Source organism: Chaetodon trifascialis, chromosome 3, assembly GCF_039877785.1.
Source record: "Chaetodon trifascialis isolate fChaTrf1 chromosome 3, fChaTrf1.hap1, whole genome shotgun sequence".
Lineage (NCBI taxonomy): Eukaryota > Metazoa > Chordata > Actinopteri > Chaetodontiformes > Chaetodontidae > Chaetodon > Chaetodon trifascialis.
Genome location: NC_092058.1, coordinates 4,014,537 through 4,030,854, shown reverse-complemented (window position 1 = coordinate 4,030,854; position 16,318 = coordinate 4,014,537). Strand labels below are relative to the sequence as shown.

Below are 16,318 nucleotides of genomic sequence, written 5' to 3'. Positions count from 1 at the left end.
CCATGCAGTGACGGGTTTCTTTGTTCTGCACGTTCACTTCCTGTCAGGCTGCGTCTCATTTAACCTTTTCTCTACCACCGTCGTACATTAAAAAGGTCTTCTAATGTCGGGAATTTGACTGACCGTGAATGATTCCCTCTTTGTGTTGCAGCTTTTGTGCTACTGCACCCATATATAGTGTAAGAAAAACTTCTTAACTTAATCTTGTAAATAATATTAATTTAAAGGAGGGAATGCCGTTCTGAACGACACAGAAGTGTTCGACCGGCGTGACGATGTCTTTTGTCTGTTACAAAACTATTACAACTAATGACTGAAAAAATCAAACTGCTTCCTGATGTTACCCCACTGTCATCAAGGTTTGGTGAGGTTTAAGCTAAAGAATGACTTCATGAGGACGACATTGTGGTTTAGGTTAGAGCTGCAGCTTGATTGAGGTTTGCAGACGGTCATCTTTGAGGTTCGGGAGCGATTGTGGTCATGTTCAAAGAAACCAATGTCGGCTGTTGGCGAAGATATTTTACGGACACATCCGACCCCGCTGGCCTCCCTCTATGTGCGACTTGTACTGACGTCACACTACTTCCTCGTCTCTCTTCTGTGCCTCTAGAAGTCTTTGTCACTCGAACATCAACATTTGATGCATTTGCAATGAAGACTTGGAAGTACAGTCTCCAAATCTCTCCTTTTGTAAAGGCTAAACATATTTTCTAAACCGTTCCTCCCACACACAAACAAACAGAAACACAGGCCTACGCTTTAAACGGCGTCACAACACAGAAGCAAATCTTGCCTCTCATAGCCTTTTTTTTATTAGTTTTATTAGAACCTATTGAAGGTTTTCCCAGTTTAGGTTTCAGAGGAGAGCGTTTCTGAGAGGCTGACACAATCAACAACAACACAGCGGCTGCACCAAAGCAGAGGCAGAAGAATAACTGAGGAACAGAGAAACGCCTGAAAGGAAACATTAAACTCCATGATAAACACCTTTTTGAAAGCACGACTCCCACGGTGATAAAAGGGAAAAGCAAGTCCTGCTGTTCTGGAAAGAAGGGAAGCGAACATCTCTGACTTCAAAGCAGCTGTTCCAAAAACACTAGAGGTGTTTTCGTTCTTTGTGTTCTCACCTTTTCTTTCTCTCTGTCTTCCCTTCAACTCTCACGCTCTCCGGCTTTTATTACCTTCTTTTCTCTCTGTGATCAGCATGACCCACATGCTGATTTTGGCTCACACACCTGGGTTTTCAGGATGATGATGCTGCCGTTTGTTGATGAAGATGTTGTGTTCTCCCTCCCCCCTCCTCCTCCTCCTCCTCCTCCTCCTCCTCCTCCTCCTCCTCCTCCTCTGCAGTACCGGTGGAGGCCGTTCTGGAACGTTCTGTGCCATCTGCAGCATCAATGAGATGATCCAGCAGCAGAACATCGTGGATGTTTTCCACACTGTCAAAACACTGAGGAACAACAAGACTAATATGGTGGAGACTATGGTGAGGACTCATGACTCTCTCTCTCTCTCTCTCTCTCTCTCTCACACACACACACACACACACACACACACACACACACACACACACACACACACACACACACACACACACACACACACACACACACACACACACACAGATAATCTTGAGGAGGTTTCACATATTAGCATTAACTTTCATCAGACACACACTTGCTTCATATTTACACGCCGTCATAAACAACCCAGATTCCAAAATTCGATCATTTCCAAACAAACTGTGTTCACAGACAGCGGTTTTCTGAAGTGTTTCTGAGTCCATGTGTTAATCTCCTTCATCCAATCATGTGTTCACAAAGCGGTGAACCTCTCTCCACCCTCACTTGTGAACGACTGAGCCCAGGATGCCTCTTTCATGCCCAATCATGATACTATCACCTGTTACTAATGAGCCTGTTTACCTGAAAAATATTTGACAAGTGAAAAGATTCCTGCCACGAACCGACTCTGAGATACAAAAATCAGCTCAGAGTTCTGACCGGTACAAGAAAACATCATCACGTTCCTCCAATACTTCAGTCCCTTCACCGGCTTTCCATTCAGCTGATGACTCACTCTGAAATCCTCCTGCTGGTGTTTAAAACGCTGCACGGCTCAGCTCGGCGGTACATATCTGACCTGTTCATCAGACCGCTCAGGTCTAATGAAAACTGGTGAAAACACAGAGTAAAGCAGCGTCACTTTAACAAAAAAAAGTCTTTCAAGAATGAAATCCTGACAGTGAAAGTGACCTGACTGAAACAGGAAGAAAGGAGTCGGCTGCAAATATTTTCATCTCAGCCTCATTACTTCCTGTATCTTTTAGCTTGCTGCTTTAAAATTTACGTATTAATTCATGTATTTATTACATATTTTTCACGTTTCATGTCGCCTTAGAATGTTTCTATCCAAATTATTTTTCTTTTGTGTACGTCAGTGTTGAGCTGCTGCATGTAATTAAAGGATTTAGATGGTGAAAGTCAAATTTAGGATGTTTGGAAAAGATTGTGCAGGCGACTCACCTTTGCTCATCCTGTTCTCTCCACAGGAACAGTATAAGTTCTGCTATGAAGTGGCTTTGGAGGCGCTCAGCTCCTTCTGATTGGCTGTGGGCTGAAAATCTCTTGTCTGATTCGCCGTTGACGCCGCCTGTCACTCTCACCGGGACGCACAAAGAGCAAAACTGCCTCATGTCGCCCGAACCCGACCTGTGAGCATGTGTGCCTGCGCGCGTGTGTGTGTGTGTGAATACGAGAGGGCATGCTGGCATATTTGAGTGTGTGTGTATCTATGTGTGTGCCTGTGACAACACACACACCCACCTGTACAGATGAGAGAAAAAAAAAAAAGCGACAAACACGCACAGCGGCGATTCTCACGTGTGTGTTCGCTGCAGCGGGACGGGGACTTTACACGCTTGTACAAATAAAAAATAAAAAATGATATGTTGAAAAAACAGAAGCAGATGTTAAAAAAAATGCTCCTTTTTCCTTCTCTGTCTCTCTGTCCTCTCTGCCGGGCTGTGACGTGACTACTGTACAGTATTTCCTTTTTAGATCTATTCTACGCCTTGAATGTTGTCTCCCTCTGAAGGCTGGATGCACACCGGAAGACGCTTTGTGAACTTTCACATTAAGCTGAGGCTGGAGTGATGCCTTGACTCTGCGATTGGCTGAATGTGGATGTTGTTGTTGATGACTCGAAAGCGACACTTTCAGCAGACACTTATTTCTGAGGGTCCTCTTTGAAATCACCAGCTGATGAATTTCCACGCGGCCTCTTGACTGTGTCGATGTTAAACGCTAATGATGCTTATAATTCGGTAATTGGTTCCAAAAATTCTCAGTCTGGCTTCTTTCCCTTCATTCTGCATCAAGTTAGCAGTTTCACGGGGTTAAAAATAGGGATGTAGCATGTTAAAAGGAGTCAAGTGCATGCAGAACAACAGCAGCATTAAAGAGAGAAGAAAAAAGAAATCCTGCCTTGCCTTTGAGACCAAATGTTGTTGTTATCTCTGCTCCAGGTTTCCTGAATGTTGTTGGATGGCTTGATGTAAAGTCGGTCTTCTAGTGTGCATCCACCCCGTGCTGTAAATAAGATAAGACAACCACAGTCAAACAAACAAACAGCACCAGACGCATTACAAATAATTTCAAAACACTATCGCTCTGAGAGGCTGCGTCAGCGTCATGTTCAGCAGCTCGGTTCAGCTTACTGCAAACTGTTCATTGAGACACGCCGTCTAAAAAGTTAAGATATATATTTTTGCATATTGCGCATTTAGCCCACATTGGCAGTAAGACTTTTAGAAGAACGCGAACCTGTGATGCTCAGCCTGGTCGCCCTGAAGCTCTGATGTCCAGACGCTCCCTCCACATGACAAACTGCGTTCTTTGTTGATGTGGTTTTGAACCCTCGTGTTGATCTGAAGCTGCTGAAAGGACAACAAACAAACTGAGATAAATTATTAACTGAAATCAAAACTGGCCCAAGCGAGGCGCCTGAAGTGCAGGCAGGCAAAAGCAATCAATCACTGCAGCACCGTGTAGCCTCTCGAAGGTGAAGCCATGTTTTGTTGTCTTCATGGCTTTGGCTAAACCTGAGCTGTGAAAATCGTAGATTTTCCCCCTCGTGCGACATCTTTCTTCTTGCACCTTCTGCCCCGGCAGATGATTCTATGCTCCTCTAAAATAAGGAGCAACTTCTCACATGGTGGTCAAAAAGATGGACATGTTAAGTTTCCTTGATTTGGATCCGACCCATCAGCCAGCTGTGTGTTCTGTTAAACATTCTGCATTCATTTCAGTGAAGAAGAAGAAGCTTAGGGATTAGACCGTTTCCCAGCCTGCTGTCCATCATTAAAAAGACAACACAAAGACGGGTCACATTTACTTTTCCTCCACAAACAAAGCCTCAGATTTGCTTTCGGCTGAGCAGAGCCGGTCGTGATGCGCAGGTTTAAAAATTCATTCAACAAGCTCACTACCCGCTCTAATAGGAAATGATTTCAGTTGATGATTAACCCCCGAGTGACAGAGGGTCAACATGGCCGACAGTTCAGACGCCACCGCAGCTCACAGGGCTACCTGAGAATTATACAGATGTGACTTCAACCTCCTCATTTGATCGCTTCTCTCTTTTAACATTCGTATTTCTCTCGTATCCATTTAAAAGACGTGAACGAGCTAATTTCAAAGATACGCTCCCTGTTTTCTTTGAGTCAAAGCGACTGTGATCACATTTGGGGATTTGTTGGCACTTCTGGGGACTAAAGAACAGCCACAGTCTCGGCTGAGGTATAATACGGAGAGTAAAAGAAGTGAAACTGAAGATGAAAGCAATTCTTAAGCCGGTATCTTTAAAGAAAAGTCGCTGAAGCCCATAACGTCTTTTACCTTCATGTCGTCACTTCACACAGCTTCATAAAGCTGAAGGCCGGTCTCTGGTGAACATTTGTTTAGCTAGCGGAGTTTGCTCGTAGATGTTGAGAACCAGCACACCTGTGGCAAAATGTTGTGGCGAACTGTTCAGTCTGCGCTTCTGATTTATTTGTTAGCTGGAGTCCAGTCAGGCTCGTTAACGGACCTATCAAGACAAAGACAGTAAGACCATGTGAATGCCAGAATGTTTCTCATTTTTATTTCCACTAAGGCTTTATTTCATTGGCTCGGTTCATGGCCGTTCATCTGTATTATATATTTTGTTTGCTTTCTTTTTGGATTTTTTGTTTTGTTTTTTTGTCCTGAATTTGTACATTTCTTTTGTATAATTCTTATTCTGATGATTATTTGTCTAGCAAAGTGTTGTTTAGATCTGGTGACGCCATTACCATTGGTTGTTTAGTTGTTTGAAATGTGGTTAACATGAAATAAAGGGACCAAAATGTTGAATGTGATCTCGTCTCCATTTTTTATATTATGCATGTTTTATGCATGAATCTGAGGGATCTGATTGGCAGCTGAGCCAGGTGAAAAAACATTAAATGATACTTTCTGAAGAATGTACTAGTACACTTGGTGCTATTTCTGTCCTCATAGTATACCACAAAGGATTTAAGTATAGTTTTCATAAGTAGTAAACTGTGTACTAAAGTACAATTTCCATACACTTACAACAAAGTGCACACTATAAGTACTTTGAAATACCACTTTAAATTACAAAATAATTACAAGTAGAACTTAATAAGGTCGAACTACGAACTTAGAACTACACCTTTACAAAGTAGTAAAAAAAAGTAGTAAAAAAAGTGTACTTGTGATGGGTTTTCTGTACCTAAATTATATTTCTGATACACTGAATTGTGCTACTCTTTGACCTGGGACAGAATATTCCTGTGGATCTGTGTCTCTAAGATGTTTTCTTTGCATATTCAACTAAATGTTTCACTTATTGATTTTGAAACTTTGTCTTCGTGCTGCACGGGACATCTTATTTTCCCCGTTGAAGGTCTGGTGTTACCATACTGAAGTAAAATCTCTCAGAGTAAATAACTAAAAACAAGATACAAACTGTGACCTTAACAGGAGTGACTGACCTGGATTTGCTCAATTAGTTTCCAAGAAAATAAGATTGCCACAGTCAGCAAATTTGGGGTATTTATATCTCCTCTGCCTTCAGGGACCAGCGGTCTACTTCTGAACAGTCTTACAGTCTCAGGCTTTAGCATCAACTAAGATCTGGCGCAGTGATTCTCCAGACCAGATCGTGATCTGGAACAGTCCCAGTCTGCAAAGATGTAACATAAACAAACCAGTGACCCTCCACCTCTGTACCCTTCTGCTTGTGCTCGATGATAAACATTGATAATAAGAGTTTGTCTACATTGCTGTTGCTGACCTTGTGGTTAGCTAGCATCGCGGCTAAGGAGCAGGTCCCCGGGTCAGTTTCCACAGGGGATTCCAGCACGAAGCAGGTGAAGAAGAGGACGGCAGCAATGACTCGTCAGCTAAAAAAAAGACAAAAAAAATCAAGCCATATGTCAGCTCTTATAGTTACACAGTGCCTCACAGTAGAAGCAGTTAAGCACGAAATATCAAGCAAGCCGTGCACAAAAGGACAACATGATGGGATTAGAACTGGAACAACAAAAGCAAAAATAAGTCTGAAAACAGGCTTTTCCAAAGTGTTGAGGTACAGAAAACAAAGGAATGACCTCCCTTCATTTCAGGCCGGGGTCTTCAGGTCTTCACCTCTAAAGACTGTTGTCTTAAATGTTTTATCTAACTCTTGACGTCACCCGGTAGCCAATGTCGAGGAGTCGTGTAAAATCCTGCAGAAACAAGCTTTTAACCAATGGAAAAACAGCTAATAACATGCTTGAACGTGAACGATGGTCAAACGTAAAGGTCTATAGACGCAGCCGATGACGGCCGCGCTGACCTAAGTATTCACAAACTTCATTCTATTTAACCGTTTCATCTCGAGACCTCTGCTTTTTGTTTGCTCTCTAGAAGTCTTGAGCTCCCGTTATGATCCCTGAGAAAAAAATGGAAAAACTCAGGTCTTTATAGGCTGATTTTTTTTTTTTCCTCTTTCTAATCAATCAGAGTCAGTGATGAACGCAGCTCCAAGCCAACGGCCTCATCCTTTATTTAGCTGGTTGATTCCCAAGGAGCTCATAAATATGCATGAGCCTGCGATTAGCATAGGCACCAAGGACAGGGCCTGTACCTTGGCATTATGACGATCAATCAGAAACACTAAGGGGCTCCTCAGAGGGAAGCTGTCTGTCAGCTTGGCTTTGGGCTGAGCTGATGCACGCACACACACATCAAAAAGAGGTACGCTCAAAGCATACATAACACACACACACACTCACACACATCACACAGAAGTCTGCAGAAAGCATGCATCTACACACACACACGGGCAGACAGAAAGCACACAAAGCATCAGCATACACACCTACAGGCACAGACCAGGCATGCATATATAAAGCACACACAGTCTCTCACAGATACACACAAACCTCACAAAGCCAATGTCAATGTTTATCATCTGTCTCATATTCTTTCCTCTCCATCCCTCTGTTTCCTGCTTTTTTCATTCCTTTTCTGAACTGAGTTTGTAATGAGTTTGAAAATTGGCCCATTTCATTTGCTCTCACTGAAATGTCATTATCTGGGGGAGAAGGGGGGAGGGGGGTCACCGCGCCACCGTAATACATGTCTTCCACTCTAACAGGGTTATTAATATATTTTCTCCAACAGAACTTGTAACAAGGTTATTTGGTGTCCACAGCAGATGTCATGCAGCTCCATGAGCTGCATTTACACTGATTCAGAACATCTGATCCATCCACATGAATGCATGTATTCTGCATTAGCGGGCAGCTACAGTAAGGTCTTATTTTTCTTTCTCTGCAGTAAACCTGCAGTGCTACAGTCCCATTAATTTAAACATACATTTAAACACTGTTTTATTTCCTGCTAAAAATTACGTTTACTTATTCATAGTAAATAATAATAGTAATAGTAAACCATGTGTCAACGTTTGTCTGCAGAGAGCCATTAAAAAGAAATATTCTAACAGTGAATATTTTGTGTCTCTTCGTTTCTCAGGCTAAATATCCTCCCTATGAATTGAAATGTATTGATAGAATATATCTGGCCAAATATGACTCCCTGGAAAGCCTTACAAACACAGGCTCTAGGCTTGTTTGGCCCAGGACGAGCACTTTGATGTCCTCCCCGAACAAACCTCCTGTGATTTCACAGCCAGGCGATGCAAAAAGTTTCCTGAACTTTTTGTAATCAGAAACTTGCTTTGAAATTTCCTGTGAAGAGTAATAACAGACCTTTTGTGCTATCAGAGGTGTTCTGTCAAGAGGCGTCTTTTATAATGGGGTCTTTTGTACTGTGAATGGCCACTGGGAAAACACTTATCTCCTCTAATAAACAAATGGTGAAAAAAAACATTCAAATTTAAACATTTACATCGACTTTGTGGGCATCTGAAATGGCTTCAAACCCAAGCAGCCGTGATGCGCCGATCCACATCTCTTACCAGAAAAGTGTCTCAAACCGCAGAGCGCTCGGAAAGTTTTAACAAGTGTTAAACATAAATTATTAAAAAGGCACTAAGCAAGCTTTAACGAAACTAATAAGGCATTGTGCTTTATTTAGGACAGACCTTTCTAGCAGCAAATGTTAATTTGTTTTGTAGCCAGAGGCAGCGACGGACCGGCCATCTGGCAAGGTGGGAAAAAATGGCAGAGGGGTCGTCTGAGCGATGAGGCACCAACCAAAAATACAAAAGGTGAATATATGATTAAATAAAGGACTTCTTAATGATATTGTCTCTGATTATTTGTATTTAAATTAACTAACTTGGGCCGAGAAGGCTTCATATCAGCCCTTGTAATTCTTATATAACAGCTTCTCCCACAATGCTCTTGCTAACGTTAGACTGTCAAGTGAAAACCCAACGTTTTACCAGCATGAGGTGAAATCATCGTCAGGGAACAGAACGTCTTGGGACAATTTGGAGGCCTACATAAGTTACAGTAACTGAGTGAGTGATCCTGAAGCTGGACTCAGATGGTTGGCAGGGTTGGACGAAAAAGCCTTTCATAACACTACACTAAGGGAAGCCTGAATTACTGTGGCTGTGTGACACAGTGCAGCCATAAGCTCGTGGATGTGTTGTAGCGATGAAGCTGGGACGGGATGTTCAAGTTTAGAAATTAAAAGGGTTCAGTGTCATTTCAAATACATCTGAGCATACAGGTTATAATGTGAAGCTAAATGTTGTTGCAGCCCTCATCAGTTTTGTGATGGAACAAATTCTTGGTTGTGTGATTTTACAGATGATCCCACCTCATTGATGTGTACTAGCTTCCCAGTTTAGGTTTTCTGATCCAAGTCTACATAAATGATGTGTAAGCACAATCACGATATGTGTACCTTTTCCCACACAAAAACTATGATTTATAAATGTTGGCCTGCATGAAAGTATTTAGAAAGTATGAGAAAGTACTCACCTCACCGCTGGTCTGGCCTGACATCCTCTGTGCTGCGTTGCGTTGTGTGCGATGAGACAGGTGGCAAGGACAACTTCCCTCTTGCCGACCTGGAGTGGGGGGGATTTATTATTTCCTCAACGGATCCTGTTTCTGTGTGAAACACATATATCATGTACAGCATACTTCATCTGACGGCTTCCCTGTAAACAATTTCACTGGGGGAAAGATGTAAAACAGTGGACTGCATTAGAAACATCTCTCCGCTATTAGCCTAACTGTAGCTCGGCTAGCTAGCATGTTAAACGACGGTGTTGTACACGATATTAAACACGTATACACACTTCAATAAAATTCCAACACATAATATTTGTGACCTACAAAACAATAATATCACTTTTGTTGGACGTTTTACTACGTTTTGCACATAAATGACGAGTGTTCCTATAATTTTTCCTCTCCTAAGGGGATCCTTCTCTTGACTGACAGGAACGGCGCGAATACAAAGGAAGTGACGTCGACGAATTGTAAAAGGTCACTCATCAAAATAAAGTTAATTAACAAAACAAAAGCTCCCCAAAATAAACACAGAAATAGGTGTACACATTGAAAATCGACAAAATGTGAGCAGAAATGGTTTTGATGAAATATAAATTGATTATACATATATATATATATATATACATATATATGTGTGTGTGTGTGTGTGTGTGTGTGTGTGTGTGTGTGTGTGTGTGTGTGTGTGTGTTACATATACATGGTTGTCTAAAGGCAGCCTCTGGTGACTTGATAGAAACTGAGAGAAATAAGCAAACATTGTTTAGGTTGTTGTAGTTGTTTCACAGCAGTGTCATTTTTTTTAGTGTACACAAAAAATGCCAAAAGACATTTTTATAAAAATTATGTTAATTGATTAATCATTATTCTTTCTTCCTTCCCTCTATTTACATTTTAAGCCATCATTTCACTGAGCTAATGATCTTTCCATTTATTTATATAACAGATGAGATCTGTAAATGTTTTTATGCTCAGATGTGAGTCTCCTGTCACATGTGGTGGTATGGCCTCTTTCACAACTAACTAACATTAAACAGGGGTGAAATTAGTTGAGATCCAAAGAACTCAAAAACCTTTTCTGAACCGATCCTGGATGTATTTGACGTATGTGCTGCTGTTGTAAATATAGATGACTTTTAAAACATAGACGTAAAAAATCCACTTTCACAAGAGTTTAGTGTGATTAAAGAGCGCTCCACCCTTTCTGCATCACACATGCTCGTACAACACGAACAGCTGGCCTGACAGTGAAGCACAGCATGTGTTCCTACTGAAGATATGAAAACCAGTCACCTCCAGAAAAACGTGTGACCTCAACAGAAACAGTCAGCTCATTTAGCTTTTTGTGTCTGTGTAAATCCTGCTGTTGTTCCATCGTCTTTGCTAGCGGGCGGAAGCAAACGAGATGCTAAGTCACGCATGACCCAGGGTGCAATCCATCAGCTCCACTCTCATTCGTTTCTGTGGGGTTGCACACAAAATGAAGACATATGGGAAATCTCACCTACAGTATACTGCGTAACAGAGCGGGCGAGTTGTGAGGCTGCCGCAGTGCCTCTGTAGAGGAACAAGTCTGGAAAGTTCTTGTTGTTTTCGCCGCAATCTTGGATTACTTCACTACATTTGATAGGTGTGTCTAAAATAAACAGGGAGGCCGTGGCTGTAAAGTCACAGGCTTCAAACAGCGTCTGCTTTCAGTGTCATAAACTGCTGCGTAATATAAAGCTTTTAGTGAGCACTTTAATTTATTTATTGGTGCTGTAGGTGTTTATTAAATTTGTGGGTATTTTACAAGACGTTCTTTTGTACCAACTGGCTCCAACAGTTCATTTAAACATGTTTTTTTCACTTTCCAGTCTTGCTTGTGCTGCAGCACAGTGGGTTACAGGTAGACTTAATAAAAGATGAAAGCACTGCTCCCATAAACACAAGTTATGGCAGATTAGAGTTGTTGTTATGTCATTATATATGGCGAAGCCTTTTTAACCAGCACGTCAGGAGGTGAAGAATTCAAAGCCAGCAGTCAGTCATTTCTTCAGCCTGGAGCTGTTTTCATAGACTGCTTTAAGCACCTTCTGAATGAATTTTTATGTCATAAAGCACTTTGTGACCGGCCCAGTCTCTCACCAAAGGGTGTAACAGACCTGCCGATCGACCAGAGGATAGCCTGTCAGTGTGATGGTTTTCCTTGGCTACAAAAGTCCAGGTCAGGGTAGACTGGTGGAAACCTTCACACAGCGGACCAGCGTTTGATTGTTTTAAGGAAGCAGTCACTTTAAACTGCAGCCAAACTGCAGCCATCAAATAAAACGTGTATAAGCAAGCTTTATTTTGAAAGAGTGACTGGACATATGGCATTTTTTATTGTTGCTAACTTGACTGTAGAACGAGAAGCCATAACACTGACATGGTGGATCGGCGGTTGTGACGTGACGCTATGACGTGATACTGGCTTGTTGTGACAGATGTGCTTCTTGAATTGGCTTAAATCACAGGCTGCATGTATGCAAAATGTAAATGTTTTTCATCTTAGCTGAGCAGGTAAATTCAACTGAAAGCTGATTTTGAGGGGAAACAGAGATCAGGGATAAAACCGTTTGCAAATGGAAGAGAAATTAACATGCTCACCACAAAATCCTTCTTCTGGGCTGAAAGCCTGGAGACTGAGGAATTCACAACTCGACATCAATAACATCTTCTTCCCAACACAGCTGCAACATTTCATATTACTTAAGCTGAACATACGGTAGAAGTAATCGCAGCCACAGCTGAGCTCTTTTTAAAAAGCCGCCTGATGCTGAGAAATTTAAGATGCATCTCGTGCATGCCTGGAGAGCAAAGGTGCAAACATAAAGTTCTCTACTCATGAGAACTTTATGGAGGAGAAAAGACTTGAGCTGAATAATGCCAAGAGGTCGTTGATCACATAGTGATCACATGAGTGCATGATTGGCTGCTTTGGTTCTGATGTCGTTTGATTATACTATAAAGTGCAGGAACTGCTGTGAGCTGCAAAACCCCAGAAAGTCGACGCTGACAAACTGCTACATCAACTAAATCAATTACACTGCATTTCATATAGATATGCTGTTGACTGGGGGGAACTGGCAGCATAAAATGCAGAATTACGACAGTAAGAAAATAAAATACTACACAGAAGCAAATATATGAGGCCTATAAAGAAGCTAGAAATGAAATGATTTTGCTGTTGAGCTCAAAGCAGCTGCCGGGTACCACACCGACGCCCCACTCACAACTCCACTGAAGGACAAGGCACCTAATTGGATGTAATGAAGCTAAAGTGGAGAACCCAGTCTCTCAGAGTCCTTTTGCTGACTAGCCTTTAAAAATCACCAGAGGCGGTTAAAAGGAGAGGGGAGGTGAGGACAGCAAGAGGTCACAGGGGTTTAGGGGGGGGGTTAAATAATGGAAAAGACAAACTGGAGACTAACTGCAGGAGGACAGAGGACAAGACAAAAAGGATGAAGCCTCTCGTCAGTGCAGAGAAAAGCCAGATTCTGTCTGAAAACTGGTTCAAAGCTTTCAAAGCTACAAACTCCAGCTGATGTTATTGATCAAATTTGCCGTGATAATGAAGATTGATGAAAGAAAATCTGCCTTCTGATTACCCTCCGAACAACAAGGCTTTTCTACAACTCCTTAATGACACTAAATCGCACTCATTTTCAAATATAAGCCGACGGAGACTCATCGTTCACAGGAGAGTTTACTTTTTGCAGCTCTCTGCTGAGCATTTTCAAATGTTGGTTCAGATTTGAAACACACCTTTAATGACTGCAGAAGCACCATCAGACTGCTCTCTTTCCCTTGATGAACCCATGATACTGTAAATGCTACAAAAGGCCATGAATGTGCTTGTAGTGGCTGTCAACGCTGCAGCTCTGTTTCCAGAGTCTGACAGCAGCTGCTCATGGCTGGTTAGCTCTGATTATCGGCTCTGTGTGGTTGTTCCTGCCACACTGAGCGACGGTCAGGCTGTCACACTGTCGGTAAAACGATCTGGTCGGCGTCTCCTTACCTCCAGTGTCACAGTCAATGCAGCCGCGTCCTGTGCAGGCCTCTGCTGCATCTCTTACATATGCTGAGGTGGGTGTGTAGTGAATCTTAGCAAAGGCTCGGGGATAACGCAGTCGTTCACACTGAGTGAAAAAGGATCTTGTGAATGAATCCTCTGTAAAGTGCATTAATGTAAAATAGCTTTGCAAATATTTTTTCACTTGACTTCCTCTTTGTCTTTGCGCTGCCTCCAGCTGTCCAACGTTCCAATGAGCTTGTTAACAGAATAACAGTAATTTAATTACAGACACAGAGTCTGATGTTTTGACTCCTTGCTCTCATTACACTGGATCTGGATATGAAAGACCACAGTGGCTGGTCTGATCAAGCACAGGCCTCGTTTCCACCCTCCAGGATGGCAATTAATTAAAACAGAGAGATAGTCAAAATGAACACCCAAAAATTATTTTTGCAATACAGCCGACGCCCAGCGCTGTGCAGATGAAGGCAGCTCAGGAACTGTTTTCAGATGTGTTAGTGTCTTTTCAGCCATTACACGTCCTGTGGAGCGACCAGGTGCGCATAACTGTCCTCAGATATTTTCAAGATAAGATAAAACTTCATTAATTCCATGCCGGGGAAATTAAATTCACATTTCCTTACAATATCCCTCAAAACAGACCATTAATTGTCCAAAAATTATAGATGTACAGAAAACACTTTTGCCAAGTTTGCTACTCATTTTGAAGCATTTTTTAATGCCATTGTTATCTAAAGGTCTGCTTTTATACTATCACTATACTGCCACATGCCAAAGTTCACTTCCACAGACTAAAACAATTAGATTGGGTAATATTGATATTTCTCTTGTGATAATATGGGTGAGGAGAGTAAAAGCCAGTCATAATTAAAGCAGGGGAAAACTGAAGCTACTCAGCTCAGTTACTGCATGAATGTGAAAAGAGGCAGCAGGGACGTCTGCAAACAGATGATTAAATGTGATCTGTCTCCACTCTCAGCCTGATTGTTCATTGCCCTCCTCCACCCCACTTTCATTCAGAGGGTTCACCGGTTCACTCTGCTCTGCAATCATTTTTCAAAAGAGTCTTTCTCCATTCTATCCTCTGTCAGCCGGCATCATTTTAAAACTGTCTGCCTCACACACACACACACACACACACACACACACACACACACACACACACACACACACACACACACACACACACACACACACACACACAAAATACCTTCATATTTAGTCTTCGAAATCACACATAGGGACACATCCTCCTTACACAAATTCTACCCAAATTCATCAAACGGTCCAGCCCGTCCTCACCAGAAAAACGGCTGAATAGGTCAGCTTTGCAGGTGGGTTTTCTGACCTCTGGTGGCCGTTGTAATTATGACAGCAGAAAAGAGGAAGTCAGGTGACGCAGTATAACGAGCAAGAAAGTCTGCATATGGAAAAGGTGGGGGTGGACGGATGGATCAAACCACCAGAGAACTTTCACCCTGGAGACATTTGGGTCATCTACTTAAGTTGCATACGTAACAGTGACGGACGTATTTCAACCCAAACCATCATCGTTCCTGAAACCGAGCAAGCTGTGACCATTTCACAACATTAGCCACATGATTCCCTCCTCTTTGGACTCTCCGGCCCAGAGCAGCAATTTGAACACAGTTTACAATTAACAGCAACAATTTGCATGTGAAATCTTTGGCAGAAAGGCAGATTCACTTGCAAATTAAAGCACTAATCTCCAACAACACTAATAAAATCAACTGATTTCCATCAGAAATGACGTTACTGTAAAGGTGTAACTGACCCTGAGGCTGAGAAACCTGCATGAGCCATAGAGGCAGAAGAAGTGAAGGTACTGATGTCCTAACAGAGCTGTAATAAAACTGCTGGTATGTTGAATAGTAGTTACTGTATTAGTTTCACTCAAATTGTCCTCACTCTGTAGTTATCTGCATTGTTAGAAGCTGACAGCAGTGCTGATTATTATTCAGGCAAACTGTCTGAATGTGGAGTTTCTCGACAGGGCTTTGGGCAGAGTTCATTGACTCCCATTAAGGAGCTCAGTATCACAGGGCACATGCAGCCAGATTTATTCAGTGTCAGGGAGCTGAAAGTGAAGCCTTTGTATGCTGCAGATGTGTGCGACTGACTCTAACACTAATTTCAGAGTGCTTACTTAGGCTCGCCGAGCTTAACGGAGCATATTAGCCTATGGAGGAATCTCTCCGTGGTAATTGTGGCTTATAAAGACAGTGAGTGTGTCTGTGTGTGAGGAGTGGGGGGTTAACAGACCGATACAGACAGAAAGGAAGAAATAAAGAGGTAAAGAAAGGTGGGAGGTAAAAAAAATGAGATGAAGACCAGAAGAGAAAAACGAGACAAACTGAGAGTTCAGCGGCAGCATTCAGGCAGAACCAAAGCCAAAGTTTGGCCTGTTGATGTGGGCAAAGGGAAGCTCTGCAACCAAAAACAAGCCAAAGGAGTTTCAGTTTCATCACTTAGAGTTGATCAATAAAGCTAAAATATTCAGGTTTTAATTTTCACTTGTGCTTTCTTATGATTTACACTTGAAATGAATCAATTCACTGCCTTTAACAGGTTCTATATTTGGCATTTTGTAACTCGAAACAAAGGAGACGTCTGAGCTCTCAGTAAAAGTGCTTCTTAAAGCACATAAAGCTCACTGTTTTGTTAAAGTCTTCTCTTGGCTAAATGAATAAACACATGGGAGGCGATTTTTCCATCTGCTG

The 16,318-nt window shown here is 42.1% G+C and overlaps 1 protein-coding gene across 12 annotated transcripts in view; it reads left to right on the top strand.

The window, feature by feature from the left end:
• Positions 1-5,393, top strand: part of ptprt (protein tyrosine phosphatase receptor type T) — a 320,800-nt gene extending 315,407 nt beyond the window's left edge. For all 12 annotated transcript variants that reach the window (XM_070992933.1, XM_070992915.1, XM_070992925.1 and 9 more), the window contains 2 exons: positions 1,351-1,486; positions 2,552-5,393. In XM_070992933.1, the coding sequence (XP_070849034.1) occupies positions 1,351-1,486; positions 2,552-2,605 (190 nt within the window). In that variant the 3' untranslated portion in view covers positions 2,606-5,393. The remainder of the gene's footprint in view (positions 1-1,350; positions 1,487-2,551) is intronic.
• The last annotated feature ends 10,925 nt before the right edge of the window (positions 5,394-16,318 follow it).